Raw genomic sequence first — 25,231 nt, 5'->3', positions numbered from 1 at the left:
AACAGACCTGTTTGGGAGAAAAAAAAAAAATATAAAATTATATATATATATATATATATATAATATATATATATATATATATATATATATATATATTGAACGCTCAACTGGTAAAGTGTCAAACATAAAACACCAGGTGGATTTTTCTTTTTCTTTTTTTTACAACTCTTATAATGTCTTTTATATTTAAAGCAGGATATTAACATTTCCATGATCTTAATTTTTCCATTGGGTATGCCCTTAAACAAATTGAAACCCCGTTTTCCTGTCATAGCACGTAGCCTCTGCCAGAAAGAAATGCACATTACCCACCAGAATAACAATTAACAAACAAAACAAAAACAAGAAGAAATTTAAATATAATTACAATTTAAAAATCATTGTTTTAAATAGGTTTAAATGAAAATAAAATAGAGTGAGGAAAAAAATAAAATGTCTTTTAAACTGAGAAGCAGAACAATTTTTTTTTTACGATACTATGCACGAGTCAACGGGTTTTAACAGTTGTGGAAGTCTTTGAGGATTACGTGCAAATTTTTTTTTTTTTGCTGAAGTCCTCAGGATTGTTTACCGACGTACATTGTACATGCTCTAAAAACTAGCAAAAATATTCCTATACAACAAAGCTACCAAATCTGGACAAATCCAAACATTAGGCAATACAAAATACGATGATTCTTGGTGAATGAAATAAAGTAGTCAAACTAGGATAAATGTCCAGATGTATTGTATTACATCATTAAAGTGGACATAAATCTAAAAAAGTGGCAAGTCAAATAATGCCATCAGTGTTTTTTAAATCCATTTAGTCAGCATCTTAAATGAGGAAAAAGCAGCAGTAAGTTATTTTCTGTACTTTGCTTCTACAGTATGTAGTACTTACTACCATATCACTCCTAATAAACATGCTGGCAGTGCTCTACACGGACACTTGCAACACATAATTAAAACGGCGTCATCGTACAAGGAAATGCATCCTCGAAATCAGCATGGAGCATTTGGAGGACAACAAAGAGCCTCGGAGACCAGGAGGTCATCCTCTTAAGCTAGTTTAGGCTCTACAGTGCAAAGTTCAATTTGTTGTTGTTGTTTTTTTTCCCTTTCTAGCATCAACACACATCGCATCTAAATCAAGTCATTAAAAAAAAATTGTGCTTATCAGTACACATCTGGAAAGAAGTGTTTCTCTCCTAACAGTGGATTGCAGCGACCCTGGCACCATAAATAAACCTGATGAGGGTTCTGTGATCTCCAGAGGAGAAATGTGCGCATGACACCAATAAATAATATGTGAGTAATTGCGGGGCTATTTACACAAAACTATTTACAAAAGGGAACCAAAAGCTCTCCATAAAGCTATTCAATTAATTTAAAATACAAAACATCAGCGGTGACACATTACAAAATTGACTGGATAATAATGCCCTGGTATGTTTGACGTGGAATATGTGTATAATAAGCCCCGTTGCTCAATACTTAGAACTTCTGGACCTGTAATCATAAAACATAAACCATTCTTTACCATCAACGTGGTGATTTTGTCACAAGAGAATGGCATCAGAAACTCATGGTTGTTGCTGTCCTTTATGTCTTCCCGTGTGGGACACCGACAGTCCCTCAATTGCACCTTCCCACCTTTATAATATGTACAAAATAAATAATAAATGAAAGTGTGATTCCACACAATGATCCAGGAGTGTGGAAGTGGTTTGGACGTAAATGTCGGTCTTCATATGATTTGCAATTTTGGTTCTCATTCTGGTGTCGCGCACTGCCATCGATTTCAAACTCAAATGCCACACTGCATTCTAGTGCGTGTGTGTGTGTGTGTGTGTGTGTGTGTGTCCGTCTCAGTCATCTCTGCAGGTGGGCAGATTGACAAAGGTGAAAATGTTGTACTCGATGAGGCAAGAGAAACACAGGAAGACAGCGTAGAGGAGGAGACACATGAGACCGAGGCGTTTGTCCAGCGTCCACTTGTTGAGGTGTACTCCAATGACCTGAACACACACAGGTGCGCACATGTATCGATAAACCATGGAAGAAATATTGTACTAAAGTTGTCAAAAACTGTGGCCAGACATTGTTATGCCAAATGTCATTTTTACAAAAACTGTTAAGATGTTTGGGTGTTATTGTTTGGTCATTTTCATGTAATTCAATTAATAATGGTAAAGTCTGTTATTATTTTCAGTTATTTTTTAATTCAGCAGTTTTTTATGCAACCTTGATTTTATATGGTTATATATCTCCATGCTGAAATAGACCTGCTGCAAGTCCTAGTTAGTAAAAGTCCTCGATGATTTAAAATTCTAGGCTATTACATAAATAAAGGGAGTCCTCGGTCTACGAACATGATCTGTTCCTATGCTGACAAATTTCTGCGTAAGTCATATTTCACCGTTAATGTCAAAATCCAGCACTCGCACAACCCTCATGAGGATAAGCGGCTCAGAAAATGGGTGGGTATTGATACTTCGTGTAAAAAACTAAAATACATTAAAATTAAAAAAAAAACAAGATGCTGTACTTACTATTACTGCGAGAGTTGGATGGCAAAGAATGAAGGGAGAATGTGCTTAGCTATTGCTAAGGAAGCAAGTGCAGTAAATTCCTCCTCAGTATCCTTGCCTTTCTGTTCATTCGAAGTTAGGAATATATGCCGTGCCTTTTCCCATAATGAACATGAGGCTGTTATTAAGCCTACATTGATTCTGATCCTCGATCCATAACGTAAGTAATCTTTTCATCCCAGCAACGATCAAAGAACATTGCTTCTTTTTTTTTTTCTTCCCGAGTGAAACCCTTCATGCCTGCTAAAATACGAGATTTGTCATTAATAATATTCACCATGGTCGACTGACTGAAGCCCAAGTCTTTACCGATGTTCATTGGTGTTACACCTTTCCTCAATCTTTTTTTGATGTTAGGCTTTGTTTCCATGGTCATTCCTTTCCTTTGCTTTGCTTTGTTCAAAGAACTCACTGGTAGAGGAAACAGGGGTGACCCACTAAAATAGGGTTAGGGGTTGAGTGATAGCTTGAGTAACAGAAGAAACACTTACAGTATAAACAAAACAAATGTGAATTAGTATCTCCACAAAACATGCTGAAAATTCCATCCATCCATCCATCCATCCATCCATCCATCCATCCATCCATCCATCTATTTCTTAGCCCCTTATCCACACAAGGGTCACAGGAGGTGGGGTACACCAGCCAATTGCAGGGCATATGGAGACAGACAACAGTCGCATTTACAATCACACATACAGGTAATTTAAAGTCTCAAATGAATGCATGTTTTTGGGATGTGGGAGGAAACCAGTCCCTGGAGAAAATCCACGCAGGTATTGGGGAGAATATGCAAACTCCACACAGGCAGGGCCGAGATTTGAATCTCGGTCCTCTGAAATGTGAGGTGAACACTAACCTGCTGCTGCACCGTGCCACCCATGCTGAAAATGTTCAAATTTAATATGGTACTGTAAAACAGGTTGGCATTCAAAGTGTGTTTTTTTCTTTTCTCCTTTGAAACAAAAAGAAAAACAACCAGTAATTAAAATACTAGAAAGTAAGTTTTTTTCGGCTCTTCCCGTTAGGGGTCGCCACAGCGTAACATCTCAGATGAACGGTCATATTTGTTTGGCACAGTTTTTACGCTGGATGCCCTTCCTGACGCAGCCCCTCTTGAGGAGTTGTTAATTGTTAATTGACTTTCAAAATGAAATTCAGTAACATATGTCTTTACCATCCATCCATCATCCATCCATCCATCCATCCATCCATCCATCCATCCATCTTCTCCTGCTTATCTGGATCAGCTCACAGGGGCAGTAGCTTTAGCATGGATGCCCAGAATTCCCTCTCCCCACCCACTTCATCCAGTTATTCCCGTGGGATCCCGAGGTGTTCTCCAGTGTGTCCTGGATTGTCCCCGGGGTCTCCTCCCATTAGGATGTGCCCGGAACACCTCACCAAAGAGGTGTCTGGGAGCCTTCTGAATCTGATGTCCCAGTCACCACAGCAGGCTCCTCACAATACAGAGGAGCAGTGGCTCTACTTTGAGCCCCTCCCGGATGACCGAGCTTGTCACCCTATCTTGAAGGGAGAGACCAGACACTCTGCGGAGGAAAATTATTTTGGTCGCTTGTATCTGTGATCTGGGATCTTGTTCTTTTGGTCATAACCCACAGCTCGTGACCATAGGTGAAGGTAGGAACATAGATCAACCGCTAAATTGAGAGCTTTGCCTTTTGACTTAACTCCTTCTATACCACAATAGACCGATAAAAAGCCCGCATCACTGTCTCCCACTCCACTCTTCGCTCACTCATGACCCCAAGATACTTGAATTTCTGCACTTGGAGCAGGATGCCATCCCAACTTGGAGATGGTACGCCATTCTTTTCTGACTGAGGACCATGGTCTCAGATTTGGAGGTGGTAATTCTCATCCCAGCCGCATCACACTTGGCTGCGAACCGCTGCAGTGATAGTTGGAGATCACGGCTTGATGAAGCCAATAGAACCTCATCATCTGCAAAGAGCAGAGATGCAATACTGAGGTCACCAAACCAGAGCCCCTCTACAGCTCCGCTGCACCCAGAAATTCTGTCCATTAAAGTTATGAATCAAATCAGTGATAAAGGGCAGTCAACTATCACTAGAAACGTGTCCGACTTGATGCCGGCAATGTGGATCAAACTCTGTCACTGCTGCTACAGCTACCGAACAGCCCATATCAGGAGGCTTGCTACCCCCATATTCCCATAAGACACCCTGAGGGACACGGTCGAACACCTCCAAGTCCACAAAACACATGTAGACTGGCTGCGTGAACTCCCATGCACCCTTGAGGAGCCAGCCAAGAACAAAAACACACAGCTCCTCCTGAAACTGAGATTCAATTTTTCGACAGACCCTCCTCCACAGCACCCTGAAATAGACCTTTCTAGTGAGGCTGAGGAGTGTGAAGCCCTGTAGTTGGAAGACACCAACAAGTGCACCTGTGCACACCCTTGTGCTTCAACGTGGTGTTTGTTACGGAGAATCGAGAATGAGCACAGAAGTCTGGTGACAGAACACGACTCGGGTTCTGATCGGGGAGGGCCGTTCTTCCCAATCACGCCCTTACAAGTCTCACTGTCTTTGCCCAAGTGAGCGTTGAAGTCCTCCAACAGGATGATGGAGTCCCCAGCGGAAGCGCTCTCCACCACTCCTTCTATGGACTTCAAAAAGTGTGGATACTCTGAAATGTTATTTGGTGCATAGGCACAAATGTGTGCATAGGCATAGTCAGGACCCATCCCCCCACTGAAGGTTGAGGGGGGCTACCCTCTTGTCCACCGGGTGAACCCCAACATACAGGCGCCAAGCTGGGGAGGCAATAAAGTATACCCACACCTGCTCGGCACCTCTCACCGTGTGCAACTCCAGATTGAAAGAGAGTGCAACCTCTCTCAAGAGGACCGTTACTAGAGCCCAAGCTGTGTGTGGAGACCAGCCTGATTATATCTAGTTGGAACTTCTTAACCTCACACACCAGCTCAGGCTCCTTCCCTGGCAGAGATGTGACATTCCATGTCCCCAGAGCCAGCTTCTGTAGCTGGGGATTGCATTGCCAAGGTCCCTGTCTTGGCCACTTGTCTGGCCACTGCCCAGCTCACACTCCACCCGACCCCTACGGCCACTCCCACAGGTGGTGAGACCATGGGAAGGCGGACTCACGTTACTCTTTCAGGCTGTACCTAGCCGAACCCCATGGGTGCAAGCTTAGCCACCAGGTGCTTGCCTTCGAGCCCCATCTCCAGACCTCGCTCCAGAGAAGGGCCACGGTGACCTGCGTTCGGGCAAGGGAAACTTAGATACAATACTTGTATTTGTCATTGGGGTTTATGGAGTCATAGTTTGCCTGGTCCCTCACCTAAGATCTTTTTGCCGTGGGTGACCCTACAAGGAGTGTGAAGCCCCAGAAAACTTAGAGCCTAGATTAGTAGGATACACAAACCCCTCCACCACGATAAGGTGGAAGCTCAAGGAGGGGATGTTTTTCCCACTGCTGATAACATCAGCATGAAATAACTTTGTAGCTTGTTTAGAAAACATGCTGCCTTTTGTGGAAGTGATGAGATATTCAAATGCACACTCACCGTCAGAAACACAGACCCCAACAGAAGCCCCACAGAAAAAATCAGTCCTTTGCTGTATAATTTGATCTGCAAGAAAGTAAAGCATTTGAATTACTATTGGCACCAAAAAAACCACATGACAATATGACACCTCTCAGACAATTCTCAGCAGTGGCTAAATTTAGAATTCATTGCTGTACATAACTAAAAATTAAACATTACTAAGGGAATGTAAAAATTTGAATAAACAGTTACATTATTTAACAACACACTGAAGAGCCACAACATTGTGATTACTTGCACAATCACTTGAGGACCAAAACAAGGTCTGAATCTACCCTTAGAAAGATGGTAATTATCAAGTTTGATTGCCCCGACTAGATGTTAAACATTATACTGTATTCCATATTGTTGTTGTAGTTTCACATTATACTGAGGGCTGTTTCTAATATTTGATTTTTTTTTTTAACTTATTTTGCATGTAGCCACGTGACAATCATTTTAGACAACCTCTCTCACTCTCTGACACTGCAAATTTATAGCAGTGCAGATGATACTTGCATTAAGAACCACATCATGAAATTAACTCATTTTTTTATTTTCATGACTGGCATGAATCTACCATGGTGTGTAGTGTACGTAATGCTGCTGCAGAGCCAGGTTGTTAACATGTTGGAAATTTCTTCGACCGGTACACTCTGGTGCATCTGATGCGCTGATATCTGCACTGCTGTGGGTGTGATCACATACGAATTCAATCCTGTCCTATGACTGACAATCTTTTATGTGGCGGAAGAAGAAACTAATTTCTTTGGAGTCTGAGAGGTTGACACAAGGAAAGTTTACGAAATGAAAGCATTCCTCTCTGGGCGGATGATCTAAAGTTTGGTTTGGAGGAGATCACAGACCTGCACTGGGAAGTGGGCATTTGATCATGGCGTGTCAGCTCTCTACCGATTGCACCGGAGACATGGTCCAAGCAGGCATACTTTTAGACCAACTTTCAGTTACTAAATTCTCATTGTGCTGGAAGCATGTCGCAGACACACCAAAATTGTGCCGGAACACCCAACTTGATGGAGACCGGTTTTCCAAATTGGCAAACATACACAGCTAGCCTTGGGCTTGAAAGAAAATGACGATGCACCAGGGTTTGTGCTCTGGCGCAGTTTATGAAAATAGACCCCTGACTGTTAAGGCAAAGTTTATCATAATGCTGTTAATGTCACATAGGGATGTTTTTAATCCTTATATCTCTGTGATATGACAAAAAAGGGGACGCTGATGATGATAACGTATGATGGAAAAAACACTTTTGTAATATTCTCCAGTTATAACACATAGAACATCATAATACATAGATTTCTGTGAATCTAACTGCTTGTTCTGCCAATTTCGGTGTGTTCACCAGATAACTGTAGAAATGATTGTAAATGGGAGAGTGGGGTCTGTTTAAAAAGAGGAGTGTTAGAGCCCTAAAAGAAACAAACTGATTAAACACCATGTACGGACTGCAGTTGCACCAAAAATAAGTTGCTTGTTTGGTTTGTCTTTTTTCTATGTTATTATTGCAACCTATCGTCTGCTGCTTACATCAGACCCGTAGTTAATGGCCAGTGTCTTCAAGGCCCAGGGCAGCCCAAGGCCCACCAAGATGTCAAACACATTACTACCGATGGAGTTGGAGACCGCCATGTCTCCCATTCCTGGACAGAAGGAGCGGGAGAACGATTTCAGGCAACAAAAAACCACAAAGCAGGAAATGGAAATGACGCAGGGTTAGATCGGTGTCATCATGTGTAACTGATGTCCCCCAAAAAATTTTGACTTGACGAGATCAAAAAGTGAAACACAGTGATGGCGAGGGCGCACCTCTTCACAAGCCCAGGAAAAAACAACTCTTTAAATATTTGACGCCAGGAGCTTGCAAAGCACAGATCAAAAGATACCTGTTGAGCAGTCTCCCCTCTCAAACTACCCAGTTTTCACAAACATGTAGTGGAAAATCACTTTCATTGTGTTTGTGTGGTGAGACTGACTACCTTGTCTTGCCACTATGAGGCTGGCCATACAATCAGGGACGCTGGTCCCAGCTGCCAGGAAGGTGATGCCCATGATGACGTCAGGGATACCCAGGGTGAAGCCAATCACTGTAACCTGAGAGACAAATTATTATTGTTTATACCACTGCTAGACCAACTCTATGTGTTTTACTTTAGGTTAATTTTAAATGGTAGAGTCTAAAAAATATGTGCACGATATTTATAATTTTTATACATTACTGATATGATTAAACACTTATGGGATGAATGCTTTCTTCATTAGAGTCTCGCATGAGTTGGAGCTCAGCTGACTTTGGAACAAAGGGTGGGTACACCCTGGACTGGTCATCAACCAGCTGCAGGGCACATATCGACAACTCGTCATTCACGCTCCTATTCACACTTGTGGACAATTTATAGTTGCAGTAATCTTAACGTCCATTAGGACCCCTAAAAAACCCACAAACGTGGAGAACTTCCTAACTCCACAGGGGAAGACCAGAAATGAGATCAAACCCCGAACTTAAGACCTGTAAATGAGACGTGCTAAACACTGTTTTATACCACTTTTATCTGACTGATATCAGTATTCATTCCTGAATACTTACCGATACAGAGTACCATTAGTAGTAGTACATTTGTGGCTTCCAATTTTTACATGGAGATAATGACAAAAAACTGGGAACAAAGATCTTTCTTTCTGACACACATGATGATTTGCCGACGTGTCAAACCTCTTCACTGTAGCACCAACTACTGATGAGGAGGATTTACTCAGTGTCAGATTTTTGTATTGATGGCTGGATTCTGCTGCCTTTCCAAGTACGTGGTACTTTGAAACGAGACCTTTCTTATATCAATAACTGGCCCATTCCTTTTAAAAATTAATCTATACTAACTTTGATTTTAAAATGAATACCATTTGTAAAAGATTCTCTTTGCACTAACTGCAAACCAATATCTACCTCTGGCTGGGTATGACTTTGAAAGCTCTCACCATCCAAACCATTATGTAGGAGAAGGCAGCAATCCACAGGGTTGAGGAGACAAAGGACAGCATGAACCAGTTCTCCCAGCGAGGTGTGGCGCAGTTGGGCACAGTGAAGTAGAGCAGCAGGCACAGTGGCCAAGCCATCAGCCATTTCACTTTGTTGCATACACCAGCTGTGATAGATACACATACACAAGTGAAAAATGAAGGACAATAATTTACTGTCTGGTGCCGTTATAAATTCAAATGGAACATCAAAGCATAATTAACTACTATATCCATCAATGCATGCATCCTTTGATTTTCTGAGCCGCTTATCCTCACGAGGTTCGCAGGAGTGGTGGAACCAATCCCAGTTGTCACTGGACAGGAGGCTGGGTACACCCTAAACTGGTTGCCAGCCAATCGCAGGGCACATGGAGACAGACAGCCACACTCACAATCACAGCAAGGGGCAATTTAGAGTGTCCAATGAATGTTGCATGTTTTGGGGATGTGGGAGGAAACCGGAGTGCCCGGAGAAAACCCACGCAGGCCCGTGGAGAACAAACTCCAGACAGATGAAGCCAGGATTTGAACCCCGGTCCTCAGAATTGTGAGGCCAACGCTCTACAGCTGCATCATCGTGCCGCCACTACTATATATATATTTTTTTTATGAATATATACTTTACTCCTACATACTTTATTAGATATCTTACATATCCGGTTGCAGTCAATGGGTTACATTATGAACCGGCGCAAAGTAAGAATTTGAATAACTTCCACTTTTTATCAACCACAATAATATACCCAGCAAAATGGACAACAATTTCATTTGAATAAAGAAATGAAATCAATCCTCAAAGAAAACAGGTTTCAGATCCTCAAACTGCAGGATTCCACCAATTCGTCTCAGCCACAGGTTCTCTTCCCCCCGTTTGATAAATAAATATAAATCTACTTATTTTAGTTGAACTGATTAAGTTGGGCTGGCACCTTTAGTTTGAATAACACAAACGGGAATTCTTTCTACTACCTGGACACTGGAAGGGAACAAAAGGTCCCTCCCCATGCTCTTCTTCTTCCTCCTCATCATTTTCATTATTCTCGTTGTCTTCATTCTCTGTCTCGTTTCCGGCCTCGTGGTCCTCTCGCCGTGTGTTGACGCTTCTTTCTGCTGCAGACAGCCCATTTTCTAAGGCTCGTTTGCTCACTCCTTTCACTGGCGCATCAGAGTCACCATTGGTCAAATTCCTTGTGTTGATGAGACGTTGCCTCTGTACCACACAACATTGTCGTGTTACAAATTAGAATGGCACGCTGCACTATCCTGTGCAAAAAAGGGACTTCGTAACTTTGTATAAATCATTTCCGAACTATGTTTTGTCAATAACGTTACATTGGAAACGGACTGTGCATGAGTCGGTCATTAACCTATCCTAACTCAATATAAAAGGCATACTTTTAATGAACACTTGTGTGAAAAATACTTCAAGGCTATAACACCACCAAATGAAACACACCATTATGCAATTATTTTCGCTGCTGTGCGACCTATAGTTGCAGTCATTGCAGGCTGTTACCTGTGTGTTTTGTTACCTCCAAATGTTGTGAAACCAAAATCACTGTATATATAGAAAGTATGCTGTTGTTCATCTGGTAAGATTATGGAAACAAACTGAAGGATGTTTGCTTTTGCGGTGCGTTTACAATGAACACTATTTGTATGGAATCAGCACAACAACATAAATGTAACACCATGATTCAATGTCACATCTCCATTTGCTAATTAAGTTTAAAAAAAAAACCCAAGTAATTCATGGAACAATCAAGCAGGGAAAATATGAGTCAGAGCATGCCTACAGTGCCTTATTACCTTGTAAAAAATTTTACTTTCCCTCTGAGATGTACAGTGTTGTCAAAAGTATTTGCCCCCTTCTGATTAAATTTTTTTTTTGCATATTTATCACACACTAGGGCTTCCAATCATCAAACCATTTTAATATCACTCAGAGACACCTCAAGGAAATACAAAATGCAGTTTTCAAATGATGATTTATTAAGGCCCCAAAAAATCCAAACCTTTCCGACCCTGTGCGAGAAAGTAATTCCCCCCTTTGTTAAATCACAAAGTCACAGTGAATAACCACACATTTGGGAAAGGCGAGTCTGCGAAAGGTTACAAAGTCATTTCCAAGGCTTTGGGGCACCAGCGAACGACTGTCAGAGCCAGTATTTGTCTGTGTGTGTGTCAACAATAACGATGCGAGGCAGCTTTGAATGCTCAGTAGTCCTTGTACTTAATAACAACTCCGCACATAACATTCCCGCGCTTCCGCATATACTACTCAATCAAACCACTGAGCAGGGGGTGGACACTACCATTCCTAACATCTCCCCTTTTATAAATGAAAACATAAACATTGCTGAAGCCCTTATTGAAAAGTGTAGATGCAGGTATTACCAACCATTAGTGCAAAATTAGCATTGTTTCAGTAATTCAAAACCTCTTTCACATCGGTCAACAATCATTCCAATTTTCTTTCTTTCTTTTTTTTTTTTTAAACGTCAACAACCCGAACCAAACACTCCATGACACTTCCAGTGAGGGAAAGAACTGGAACCAAATAAACAAGTGACAAAACAAACTTATGCTTAAAGGTCCAGTCTCTTAGGCGTTCTAACCTGCCAACCACTGGTTGTCATGCGCTCGACAATTAGTGATGGGAGTGACGTCAGTAATGAGCCCGGCCTAGGCCCATATGGGCTTCTTCACCGCTATGCGTCAGTCTCTGAGCCCCTCATATCTACATCACTTCTGCTGTCCCTCACGTCACCTATTGGACCAGCGGAGTGCTCCTCGATTGGGCTGTTGCACCCCGATAGGTTGTGTTGTTCTGGGTCACGCCCGATAACATCCCCCTCTGCCAGACGCAGATCCACCCGGTTGCAGCAGTACAGTGCCCCTTCGACATCCACCAAATATGATCTGGAGCCCACCTGCCTTAGACAGATCCCTCTTTGCCACCTGCCTGTCCGGTCCCCAGGCAGAGGATTCATCCTGATGCCCTGTCCAGTACACAGTTCAGGTAGGTCTCTGGCAGACTTGCCATACCACAGCTTGGCTGATTGGTGTTTAACTCTTAGCCTGTCTTGGACCCCACTGACCATTCTTGGCTCCAGGAGCATGTCAGTGACTGGGAGTGGTGTCCTCAGCCTTTGCGACATCAACCTCTGTGCAGGGCTACTGTCCATCCCTTCGGTAGGTGTGTTCTGCCACTGTAACATGGCCAGCCATGGGTCGTCACCCGCACTGGCTGCCTTCTTGCGGATGTTTTTCACTATTTTCACAGCAGACTCAGGCTTGCCATTTGATTTTGGATGTCTAGGGGAGGACTTCACATGGTTGGAGTCCCACTCCCTTGCAAATTGCCTAAACGTCTCACTGTCGAACTGACCACCGCAGTCTGTTATTACTCGATCTGGTTGTCCACGGCGGGCCAACTGCGCTTTGCACCTCAGCACTGTAGTTGCCGCTGATAGGTCTGGAAGGAGCTCAATCTCCCATGCCCTCTGGCTTTTAAAGAAAACTCCATCCTGCGCACTGATCTCATCCCTGATTGACCAGTATTTCCTGACCACCAGGGGTGTGTCTTCCCTGCAATCTGGCCAACCCTGCAGAACCACCTCCTTCAAGACTTGAAGGCTGTCATCAGCCTCTTTAGATGCGTTCTTATCTAGACCAGACTTTGTCTTGTGACATTAAGATAATCAGCTTGATTTATCACTTCAGTAGCCTCTTGTGCACCCTGTAAGCTGCAGATGATCTGTGTCATATATGTTGTGTCAGCCCCTTGTGACAGAACGGTGGCTTTGCTCTGGGTGTCGCTGATATCAATATCAGGACCTAGCCTGTAAACCACCTTGAGATGATATGCCTGGAGCGTGAGCAGCATATTCTGGAGTCGCTTGGGGGCTGTCAGGAGAGGCTTTGTGAATATGGAAATCAGTGGTCTGTGATCTGTTTCTGCAGTGACCTCTGCACGCCCGTACAAGTAGTAGCTGATATCCAAACACGATGCTCAAACATTCCTTCTCTATTTGAGCATAGCTTTGCTCAGTAGTGGTCAGCGCCCGTGACGTGTAGCACACAGGCTGACCCTCCTGCAGCAAACAGCAGCCAAGCTTCTTCTGACTTGCGTCGCTCTGTTTTACCACTGGTTTAGCCACATCGTAATATCTCAGATCCGGGACAGCTGTCACAAGCCACTTGATCTCTTTTACTACAACATCATTTTTGGGCTGCCAGTGGCATGGGATGTCCTTGTCCAGTAGTCTACGCAGTGGCTCGCACACCTCAGAGAGCTGTGGCATGAATCTTGACAGAAACGTAACAAACCCAATGAATCGTTGAACGTCTTGGCATCCTCAAGGTGTGGCATCTCCTGGACCGCCCTAATCTTTTCAGGGTCTGCCCTGAGAACCCTCTGCTGACAAAATGTGGCCATGGAACTTAAGCTCTCTGACTCTGAATTGCAGTTTCTTCAAACTCAGCCTCAATTTGACCTCCCTCCACCACTTCATGAGTGCTAAGAGGTTTTTTTTTTTTATCGTGATCCAGTGTCATCTGCTACCCCTCTTAAACCCGCCAGTCGCTCATTTTGCTCTTGCTGATAGATTTCCGGTGCAACTGACACCCCAAACGACAGTTTAAACCACCGTTTTCTGTCCCATATTGTCCAGAATGTTATTGTGTGACTGCTTTTCTCGTCTAACTTGCACTGTAAGAATGCGTCTTGCGCATCTGCCAGTGTGAAAATGCGAGCCTGAGGAAGCTTGTAAAGCACATCCTCAAATGTAGGCATAATGTAGTGAGACCTTTTCAAAGCTTGATTTAATGACTTGGGGTCAAAGCACGTTCTTAATTTGTCCGGTTGTCGCACAATGACCATGTTACTAATCCACTTAATAGGCTCTGACACAGAGGATAGGTGGCCATCTTTTTCATATTTATCTAATTGAGCCTTAACGGCGTCCCTTAAAGCCACTGGAACATTGCGGGGGAGGCCTGTACCGGGGCTACATTTTTATTCAGCTCGAAATGAACATCCCCTGGAAGAGACTCGACTGGGTCATTGAAAACATGGTGGTTGGTCTGCACTAGGCGTTGTCTAGACAGTGTTTCTGAGCTATCCTGTCCGATCATCATCAGCTCCTCTGGGATGGTAAACTGCATTAGACCTAAATGTTCATTAGTTTCACCAGACAACAGAGGTCTCCGCTCGCTTTCTACATTCTCAAATTTTAACTTGTGTCCTCTCACCACACACTCTGTTCTGAATATGGCTATCGAATACATTGATTGACCTGACTATAAAAGCAACCGAGTCTGGCTTGGCAGCAACTTAACTCCAGGAGCGAGTCTCCTCACATCTTTTTTACTCATTACATCACATGTTGCCCCTGAATCCAGCTGGCACCTCCTGTCATTTTAATGTGAACAAACCACAATTTTTCCTCATCCCTGAACCACCTCTATGCTCTCTGCAGTGTATATGTGCGCCTTTGTGACAAATCTGCCCGTATCCTCCACCTCAGTGTCTGCGGTGTGTAGCTGTAGCATATCCCGGTCCCTTTTCATACAGACTTTGGCAAAATGATTTGCAGTCTCACAGTGGCGAAAGTTCTTTCAAAATGCCCACGTTTGTGCTTATTGCCTCAGAATTTGCATGGCATGTTCTCACTTGTGGCCACAGTCTTAAATTGATCATTTTCAGAGTGTTCCTGCTTGGGTGAAACCCGAGAACGGAGTCCATCCGTTGCATGCAGTGTCTCTAACGACCAGTCTTGAGTGACTGATTTAATCCTCATGTCTGTCATTTCAGCAGTTCTGCAAATTTCTATGGCTGCAGCCATTGTAAGATTTTTCTCTCTAAGCAAGCAACGGCGCACATTCTTATCGCTTACGCAAAGTGCCAATCTGTGTCCTATCAGATCCTCTCCGAGTTGTCCATACTCTCATGAAGCAACCTTCTCCCTCAATTTTGTCACAAAGGAGTCAATGGGCTCTCCTTCATCTTATTTGCAAATGCCAAACATATATCTCTCGAATATGACGTTCCTGGCTGGCATGAACCATTCCTCCAATGCATCCAGAATAACTTTGGGGTCATTTCCTTGTTCTGCAGAAAGTCCCAGGTTGTGTTTGTATATGTGAAGGCATTCACTGCCCATCACTCTTCACAAAGTCGGTGCCTGTACCCTTTTTTGCTTTGTCTTGTGATCCTGTTGCTAGGACATAATCCTCGAATTCTGCTCTGAAGTTGTCCCAGTTACTCGCTAAATCGCCACCCATCTTCATCTCCTCCGGAGATACAATGTTCACTGCCATGTTGACGTTGTTAGCTTAGACTGTTGCTAATCTCTTCTGCTGATCAGTCGTTACCTTTCTTTCTTTCTTTTTTTTTAAACACTGTGTTAATCCACGTTATTGTCCCTCGTTCTAGCCACTTCTGACACCATGTTTGTGTGTGTGTCAACAATAACGACGCGAGGCAGCTTTGAATGCTCAGTAGTCCTTGTATTTAGTAACAACTCCGCACATAACATTCCCGTGCTTCCGCATACGCGACTGGAACAAATGATTGAGCAGGGGTTGGACACTACCATTCCTAAAATTATTCACAAATGGAGAAAACTGGGAACAGTGGCAAACATTCCCAGGAGTGGACGACCAGCTAAAATTACTCCAAGAGTGTGGCGACGACTCATCCAGGAGGTCATAAAAGAACCTCGAACAACATCTAAAGACATGCAGGCCTCACTGGCCTTAGTTATGGTCAGAGTTCGTGCCTCTACCATAAGAAAGACACTGGCCAAAAATGGTTTCCATGCGAGAGTTCCTAGGTTAAAATCCCTGCTGTCAGCAAAGAATACAAAAACTCATCTAACATTTGCCCAAAAATATCTTTATGATCCTCAAGACTTTTGGAGAAATAATCTGTGAACTGATGAGTCAATTCTACTTTTTGGAAGGTTGTTGGCCGTTACATCTGGCATAATAAGGGAACAGCATTTAATAAAAAGAACATTATGTCAACAGTGAAGCATGTTGGTGGCAGTGTGATGGTCTGCGGCTGCTTCGCTACCTCAGAACCAGGACAACATGCTGTGATTGATGGAACAATGAATTCTGCTGTGTACCAGAAAATCCGGAAGCACAACATCCGGCCATTAGTTCATGCCCTCAATCTCAAGGAGTCTTGAAAAATGCAGTAGGACAATGATCCAAAACACACCAGGAAGTGAACGGCTGAAAAAAAAAAAATGGAGTAGCCAAGACGAAGTCCGCTTTTAAATCTACTTGAGATGGTGTGGTGCGACGTTAAATCTTTCAATATGATGGAGTTAAAACAATGCTGCAAGGAAGAGTGTGACAAAACTCTTCCAGGGTGATGTGAAAGAGTCATCGCCAATGATCACAAATGCTTGATTTCAGTTATTGCTGCCAAGGGTGGAACAACCTGTTAGGAGGTTCAGGAGTAAACTTTGACTTTGACAAAGAGAGTCAGAAAGCTTTGGATTTTTTTGTACCTTCATACAGTAAATTGAATTTTCATATGAAAATTGCTTTTTGTATTTCCTTGGATTGTCCCTGAGTCATAGTAAAATTAGTGTCACGTATGTGTGATAGATATGAAAAAAAAAAACGAAACAAGACGGGCCAAATACTTTTTTATGGCACTGTAGCTACAGCAGTGTGTTCCAGTGTACTATACGTATGTGGAACGAGCAGCAATCTTGAATTAATTCCTTAATTGAAAGGAAGAGTATGCGTGGCCATACCTCAGTAATGAGCATTCGGGAGGCCATGGTGAGCCGGGTTCTCGGGGAGAAGTGGCTTGTGATCATGATTCGCATGCCGGCCTCTGAGAAGGACAGCTGGTGGGGGTACACTGAAAGCAGCTCGTCAACCATCAGCACTGATGTCTTCCTGTGGTGGTTTGCTTTATGAAACACACGTGCACACACGCACTCACACGGTAAATGCATGTGATTACAGGACAATCAATATAGGCACCATTATCACAATTCGCAGTATTTCTCTGTCCCTATTCACTGAGTATACAACGATAAATCTTAGTTGGTTGGTACTGTCAACTTGGCAGTGTTAACTGAAAGAGACAATGGAAGTTGTGTTGAGTCACATACAAGTTTGTTTGCAGTGAGCACTTGGACTACTGTAAGGTCAATGTGTTAACACATGAAGTAAGGAATGTGTTCTGCACAGAGACAGCATTGGACAGGGATAAGACAAATACCACTGATCCACTGTGATGACTTGCCATCATATTCTACCTTTTTTCAAGAGGACTGTAGTCGCATCGGAGCCATCATCCAGCTCTCTGTTATTCGCAGCTCCATTTCTCAAACCGGATGAGTTCTTCTTGCTCCTCTCCAGAAAACGGACCACATGGGAGTTGAGTCTGGTGCAAACCAACCCATCACTTAAAACTGGACCAGAACCTGAGAGCTGTACAACTTTATATGGCATTCGTTGTTTAACTTACTTCATTATCAAAATATAGACGAAATACATGAGAATCAATGTCAGTGCTTCCCACCTGAAAATCATAGTAAAGATCAAATTCATTGTACAACTTTATTTTTTTTCTGGACCTATTAAATGAAAGTCTAGTACTGAGTTTTATTGACCAATTACATGAATGCCACTTACCAAACCACCTTTTCATCATATATGAACTACAATAAGGAAAGAAGGTGATATACTGTTAGGTCATTGAAACTTCTTAATTGTATATTCCATATAAAAATGAGAATGCAATACAATCCCTAGTTACAGCATTAGGTACACTTACACTATTTAACCGTAGAGAACTCATGGGTTCACATATTTAAAAGAGGATTTGGATGTCTTGGTTCTCTTGAGTTAATGAGGTTCAACATAAGGACTAGGTTGCATTGTTGTATCGTTCCGTTTATGAAGTGATTCATCTATGTCCAAACGTTTTCCTCAGAGTCCCAAAGACTAAAACATCAACGATGCAAAGGCCACTATGACATTCTTCCATTTGAATTTATTAAACATACTAAACAGAATCAGTCAATCATTTCTATATCGTTAGTAAATTATAGTTAGTATGAAAAATTGCTACATCACAGTTTTCGGTTAAAAGCAATTGGGTAAATATCCATCCATCCATTTTCTGAGCCCCTTATCTTCACAGGGGTCGCGGGAGTGATGGAGCCTTTCCTAGCTATCTTCGCGCAGTTGCCGGGGAACAACTTGAACTGGTTCCCAGCCAATCATGGGGCACATAGAAACAAGCAACCAATCACACTCACATTCACACCCACGGGCAAATTAGAGTCTTCAATTAACCTACGATACATGTTTTGGGGATGTGGGAGTAAACCGCACTACCCAGAGAAAACCCACACAGCCACGTGAGAACATGCAAACTCCACACATGCGGGGGCAGGATTTGAACTTTGAACCTCAGAACTGTGAGGAAGACGCTCAAACCAGTTGCTTCACCATGTCTCCATGTGGTAAATAGTTTCGGATTTTTCAAGACTGTGTATCCACCGAGAACAGCTACACCCCTGCACTGAACTGCAGCTAAATCCCAGCTAAAGTAAGAAAACCGTTTTTAATATGATGTTGGACTAATGAATCGGACCTAAACATGTAGCACAAAGCAGAGGAAACTATTTGCAGTTGTACAGTGAAGAAAATAAGTATTTGAACACCGTGCTTTAGGTGCATGTCCACTGTGAGAGAGGTAATCTAACAAGAAAAATCCAGAAATCACAATGTATGATTTTTAATGATTTATTTGTGTGATACAGCTGCAAATAAGTATTTGAACACCTGTCTATCAGTTAGAATTCTGACCCTCAAAGACCTGTTAGTCCGCCTTTAAAAGTCCACCTCCACTCCAGGTATTATCCTGAATCAAAAATCATAAATTGTGATTTCTGGCTTTTTCTTTTTAGATGATCTCTCACACAGTGGACATGCATCTACGATGAAAATTTCAGACCCCTCCATGATTTCTCAGTGGGAGAATCTGCAATTCAGCAGGCTGTTCAAATACTTATTTTCTTCACTGTAAATTATGCTATGCTCTGTGAGTTGAAATGTAAAGACCCCCAAAACCCCAAAGCCAAATGTGAAGAGAATTTACAGTATAAGTGAATGCTATTATTAGTATGTTGTGTGATATATGGTAGAATTACCACAATAAGAGCAGAGATAGAAAGGGTGTAGTAGGTGGAATCTCTCAGCAGAGGCCAGCAGGACAGATGAATGGTCTGGGGAAAAACAAAACAAAACAAAACAAAACAAAACAAAACAAAACAAAACAAAACAAAACAGAAAAGTGTCAGAATATTAAAATTTACACTCACATTATAGTGTTGATTCTGAATCCTGGAATGTTTTCTGATTACACACATCTGTATTTGTAAACAATGATTCAGGATTGTATGATTACGAATATTGGTACAACTAAAATATATTGAAATATTCCAGAATCGTCCAGTTAAGTAATGTGCTTTTTAGGCACTGACATTACATTTCTAATGAGATAAAGCCGACTCTGCGTTGCTCTTGCGTAATATGCAATCTAAACACGAAAAGCATTCTTTCAAGTATGTTTCTCCATTGCTCGTGGGATTAATGGGGCAGAGAGGGACAGGCAGGATTTTCTGACTTGTAACACGGAAAGGGGGTTGAAAGGACTTTTCCACAATCCGTGTGAGCTGCTGATGGGCATAAATTACAGAAAAAAATATTTTCAAAGTTGGCTGCGGTATGAAAAAACAAATGACATTCATTTGCAGAATAGATTCCAGTCTATGAAGTTTTCTTTCTCCAGACCATTTCTCCTTGACATTTTTGAGCTCAATTATCGTGATGGTCACAGAAGAAAGCTTTTTTTACTTACTTCTGAAATTTGGGAGTGACCTTTCTATTCTCTTTGTCATCTTTTTAACACTCCCCGGCCTGCTCTTGAAGTGTCATCAGTGAGATAAATGGGATGTTTCAAAGCAGACTTGATTGCCTTTTCTAATGAAGGTTCATCATGAAAGTTACAGTATTTCATAGCTTTTTAAATCACGTCTTTATCATTTTTGTCCTCAAAGATCCTTTTTAGCCTCATGTTCAATTTATCAATTTTGTTGTAAATTATTGCCCGCAATCGGCAGTCGTTGTTGTCCTTAAATCCTCAAAACTAAAAAAAATTTAATGATGTGGATGAAACATCCCTGTTTGGTGCAAAATGTACCAAATACCAGCTGCAGTAAATGAGAGATCGAAAATGACAGCTATTGGGGAGAATATGAATGTTTATGCCTTGGCGTTCCCTGTTGTTTTTGCATACGCTGTCATATCCTGTTTCGTTTGCTTGTTTCCTGTGTGGAATTTTTCTTGTGTTGCAGTCGCCGGGTACAAGTGGGTGTCTCCCGCAATGCTGCCACGGGTGAGTTGTCATCAGCTGTGTATTTAAGCGCGGGAGAGCCACGAGGAAAATGCAAAGAAATTCTACATTGCATTGCTGGCTTTGTTAAATTCCAACAACTTTCATTCTGTCCTGCCAGTAGCTATTTTCATCAGCTGTTTTTCTAGTAAGTGCTACAGTGTTTTTCTGTTCTTCTTCCTCTTCATTGAGTATGTTAGAGTTTGTTCACCCAGTTACTTTTTGTGTTTTCCTCCTGTGGCTTCCTGTCCACTGTTCTTATTTAAGTACGCTACATGGTTTTCGCCTTGACTTTGTGTTGATCGTGATTTTTTCAAATTTTCAAGTGTTGAATGACGTTTATAAATGTGCATCTGCTGTTGTATTGCTCTGTGGTCCACATATTTGTGTTTGACGATGCTGTAACATACAATTGTATCTATCCATATAATTTAATCTCAAAAAGACAATTCGCCTAAGCGTTGGTTTTGCAAAGTGATGGCTTGTTCACCTTAGTAAAGATCTTTGTCAAAACAAAACACACACAAAAAAAAACCAATGTGTGGTTTTTAGTCTACAATAAGGTAAATGGTCCTTTCTCTGAGACAATTTTTCTTGTGAAAATGATCCTTAGGTAAATTGGAAAAATATTTTCCGACTAATTTGGTTGGTTTACATTGAAATGAATTACACTTCTTTGGAATTTTAAAGAGAAGATTTTCTTAAAAAAACCTAATGGATGTATTATGTAGGACTAGATGTTAATATCCCTCTGTTCACGCATATTTTGGCGCCGATGAGGCTCTGTGGGATGTTCAATTTAGTGATGGTACCCTATAGGTTATCAAGTGAGCTTCCTTCCGTCATCAAGTGTTTCGCCGATAGACCCACGACACTCTCAAGAGGGTTCAGCAGTCAATCCCAGCATCCCAGTTTTACCCCCTAGGTTCCATCAATTCTCTTGAAGGCCTAGTTGGGGTCTTTTCCCTTTATCTACAACCACTGGCTGCCACCTTGGAGAGATCTCTGACTGGCTGCCAATGGGCCTTCCCTCGGACTCCCATCTCTCTGAGTAGCCTGGATGTTGAGTAAGCTATAAACTCTCTGCAGCCAACTTCCACAAGGCTCTCTCTAGCCTTGCTGTTGCACTTCAGCTGCAAGTCCTGCATACCTCAGCCACTTTCGCTCATACTCCTCCTCAACTGCCCCCTCCCAGGGCACTATGAGCTCGATGATGTACACGAGCTTGAGAGAGGCAGATCAAAGCACTAGATCTGGTCATAAGGTGGTAGTGGCAATATCGGATGGAAAGCAGAACTTCTTGTCCAGGTCTGGCAGCGGCTTCCAGTCTCGTGCACTGCCCAGCTGTTTAATCTCTGGTGGCTTGTTGGTGTGGCCGGTTTGACTCTCTCCCTCCCGAACAAACAGCCTTGGTTGCCAGTTGGCTGACAGGGATGGAAGGGCGTTCACCCTCATCCGCTTGATCTCCAGAACACCAGCGAGACAGGTCAGCACTGGGTTGTGCTCCCAGGTGTAATGGCTTTGAGTAAGGCAACCAACCAGGAAATTCTTCAGTGTTGCAGGACTTGGGCATAACAGACACTTGGGATACTTGGCATACCACTTGTTTAGGTTTGTGGAAGAAGGCAAGATGTCATATATAGCTCTGATGGCAAAGCTTGCTATGAATGCCGCCATCTCCCACAGCAATTTCCAGGTAATCTTCCTTGCCTTAACCCCTTCCCAGGCCAACCACTTCTGTTGCTTGGCCTGCAACACAGCTCGGGCACACCTTTTTGCTTCATCTTCCCGACATACCTCCTGGAACACCAGCTTGCGCTGCTCAGCAGTAGTGGCTTTGCTCCATACTGCTCTACTGGCCCGAGCCCAAGGCCACGCCTCCTCTCCTGCACTCGGCCAACAATGTCCTTGTGTCTGAATGCTGCCTTTGCTTGTTCAGTTGCATCCAGTGGAGTCCACTTCCTCCCAGTGGCCAGGATTGGGGAAGTCTGGGCTCCAAACGGATCGCCGGAATCTAGTAGCATCATTTCCAGTCTTAAATTGGCGCACTTGTACTGCTCAGCCCGACTGGAAATGGATAGGTTTAACATCTCTTTACCGTAGAGCCCAGTACTGCTGAGGCCCCTGGGAAGGCCAAGCCACTTCTGCACAAATGACCTGACTGGAGCTTTTCTACCTTTGAGAGCGGGATCTCATTGAGTGTTAGTGGCTAAAGGAGTCGAGGAAGTAACCTATAATGTAAGCACCAGAGCTTTAACTTCCCAGGAAATAGGGTTCTGTCAATTCTTTCCATGCCACTGACCACCTCCTTTCTGAGTTGCTCTACTCGATCTTTGTCCTTAAGAGTGGCATTGCCCCACCACCCTATGCTCTTCACTGGCTTCTTGGAGACAGTTGGAATTGGTTCTTCACCAATGTGAAAGTTGTGGTTTGACAGTTTTCCCTTGATGATGGAGATGCTTCTAGATTTACTAGGGTTGATTTTCATGTGAGCCAGCTTGATGTTTTCCTGGAGCTTTTTTAACAATCGTGCAGTGCAGACCTTAGTTGTGGTAAATGTGGTGAGGTCATCCATGTTGGCTCTGACTGGAGGCAGTCTCACCTCAGGTATTATTCGCTGCCCACCAACCACCCAGCGAGAGGCCCGGAGGATCACCTCCATGGCCAGGGTGAATAGCAGTGAGGAGATGGTACACCCAGCCATGATTCACACTGCCAGGTGCTGCCACACAGTGGTGTACCCTGCTGTTGTAACACAGAGGTGGATTTCCTTGAAGTAGGCTCTAACCAAGGTTGTAAACACCGCTGGGACCTTGAAATAATCGAGCCCTATCAACAGAAGGTTATGAGGGACTGAGTCAATTGTGTTTGCGAGGTCCAGGAACACCACATGAAGGTCTCTTCCCTCTTTTTTTGGGAACCTGGATCTGATGCCAGATGATGCTAGTGTATTCTATGCATCCAGAGAAGCCAGGTATTCCTGCTTTCTGGATTGACGTGTCAATCAGGTTGTTACTTCGAAGGTATTCTGCTAGCCTATGAGCAAGCACACTGAAGAAAATTTCCCTTTGACATTTAGAAGGCTGATCTGTCGGAACTGCCCAATCTCTAGTGAGTCCTTCTCCTTTGGAATAAGAATTTCTCCAGCTCTATGCCAGGCGATTGGTATCTCCCTCTTCTGTCACACAACCCGCATCAGCTTCCAGAGGAATCGCAGGACAATTGGTGTGTTTTTCTAGACCCTGTATGGAACCCCATTGGGACCAAGAGCTGATGCAGCCCTTGCTCTACGCACAATATGGATTACCTCACCCCACCTGGGTGGACTGTTGTGCAGGTCGTGCTCTGGTGGATCGATTGGTGGCATATCTGGTAGGAGTATAACCTCTTCATCACAGCCGTCATCTGTGCAGGAATGTTTCAGGTGTTCTTCCAGGACGGCTTTCGTCACTGAGAGACTTCTGCTTTTGTCCTTGCAAAGAGACTCTTCGAAAATCTGAAGGGATCTTTATAGAAGCGTGATGTTGCATGCTCTTTCCTTCTACATTTTTTTCCAAAGGTTTTCATCTCTCCTCAGTGCTGCTAGCCTATCCTGTATGTCTTCCTGCAACAGGTTTATGCCCTCCCTCTCCTCCTCTGTGCCCTTCCTCCAGAACTTCTTCAGCTGCCTCCTCTCCTTGATCAGGCGATCTATCTCTTTCTGCCTTCTGGACTTTTGGGGTAAAGCTGGAGCAGCCTGTTTGCCTTCCACCACTCCAAATTGTTCCGCCCCATATGTATAAATGAGATCACCCATCCTTTCCAGCTTCTTTGTACTGGTGCATCTAATCCCTTCCAAAATGCTACAGAGATCCATGTTGACCTTCTTCCACAAAGCCTTGTCACAGGCCTTTGGCCATTTGATCAATGGTCTACGCCCCTGGATCTTCATCTCTGTGGTTGGTTGTAGTTGTAGTTGTAGTGGTGGCTTGGGTCCAGGTTGGTCTCCTGTGCCTCCACTGGGACAGTCCTGCAGACTGTGGTGTGTGTCTGCTGAACTTCTGCCCACTGACTCAACCGGCTTCTCAAAAAGTAGCTGTCAATGCGACTTACCCGCTGTCCCTTCTTTAGGCACTGTTTCCTGCAAACATACTCCACTCTTGCAAAGGGGTTTTTCCCTCACCCAATTTTACACCCGATATATCAAGCTTTCTAAAAAATCTTTGATAAGGGCTACACAAAACAGTTTTAGGATTACTCGACAACGGCGGTAAAACATTGGAACAGTACGTCCCATCATTCCTAAATGCCAGCTTTTATATTATTTGACAGAAATGCCAGCTTTTATATTATTTGATCGCCATCAAGTGTGAATATAGGATTTGAACTTTAATGGCGCTAAACCCCTAACCAAATCAAATCATTACGCATTTGTAAGTAAAACAAAAGAAATCTTTTATGGCGACCACAAATGCTCTTTACCTGCACAGCAAATATCCCACATACTCCAATAATGCAGAGGATATTGAAGACAGCTGAGCCCACAATTGTGCCGACCCCAACATCCCCTTTAGTAATGAATACTCCTGCAAAACATATACA

The 25,231-nt window shown here is 43.1% G+C and overlaps 1 protein-coding gene across 3 annotated transcripts in view; it reads right to left on the bottom strand.

Annotated features, from left to right (window-relative positions):
• Positions 1-105: 105 nt before the first annotated feature.
• slc24a3 (solute carrier family 24 member 3) overlaps positions 106-25,231 on the bottom strand; it is a 119,206-nt gene continuing 94,080 nt past the window's right edge. For 2 of the 3 annotated variants that reach the window (XM_061837687.1, XM_061837689.1), the window contains exons 6-17: positions 25,112-25,215; positions 19,407-19,481; positions 17,881-17,906; positions 17,714-17,767; positions 17,502-17,629; positions 16,989-17,149; positions 10,180-10,420; positions 9,169-9,335; positions 8,172-8,286; positions 7,723-7,835; positions 6,151-6,216; positions 106-2,000 (exon numbers count right to left, since the gene is read on the bottom strand). In XM_061837687.1, coding sequence (XP_061693671.1) covers positions 1,851-2,000; positions 6,151-6,216; positions 7,723-7,835; positions 8,172-8,286; positions 9,169-9,335; positions 10,180-10,420; positions 16,989-17,149; positions 17,502-17,629; positions 17,714-17,767; positions 17,881-17,906; positions 19,407-19,481; positions 25,112-25,215 — 1,400 coding nt within the window. In that variant the 3' untranslated portion in view covers positions 106-1,850. The remainder of the gene's footprint in view (positions 2,001-6,150; positions 6,217-7,722; positions 7,836-8,171; positions 8,287-9,168; positions 9,336-10,179; positions 10,421-16,988; positions 17,150-17,501; positions 17,630-17,713; positions 17,768-17,880; positions 17,907-19,406; positions 19,482-25,111; positions 25,216-25,231) is intronic. The other variant, XM_061837688.1, reaches the window with a different exon arrangement.

Source organism: Syngnathoides biaculeatus, chromosome 12 (genome assembly GCF_019802595.1).
Source record: "Syngnathoides biaculeatus isolate LvHL_M chromosome 12, ASM1980259v1, whole genome shotgun sequence".
Taxonomy (NCBI): domain Eukaryota; kingdom Metazoa; phylum Chordata; class Actinopteri; order Syngnathiformes; family Syngnathidae; genus Syngnathoides; species Syngnathoides biaculeatus.
This window is presented reverse-complemented; position numbering and strand designations above follow the sequence as displayed.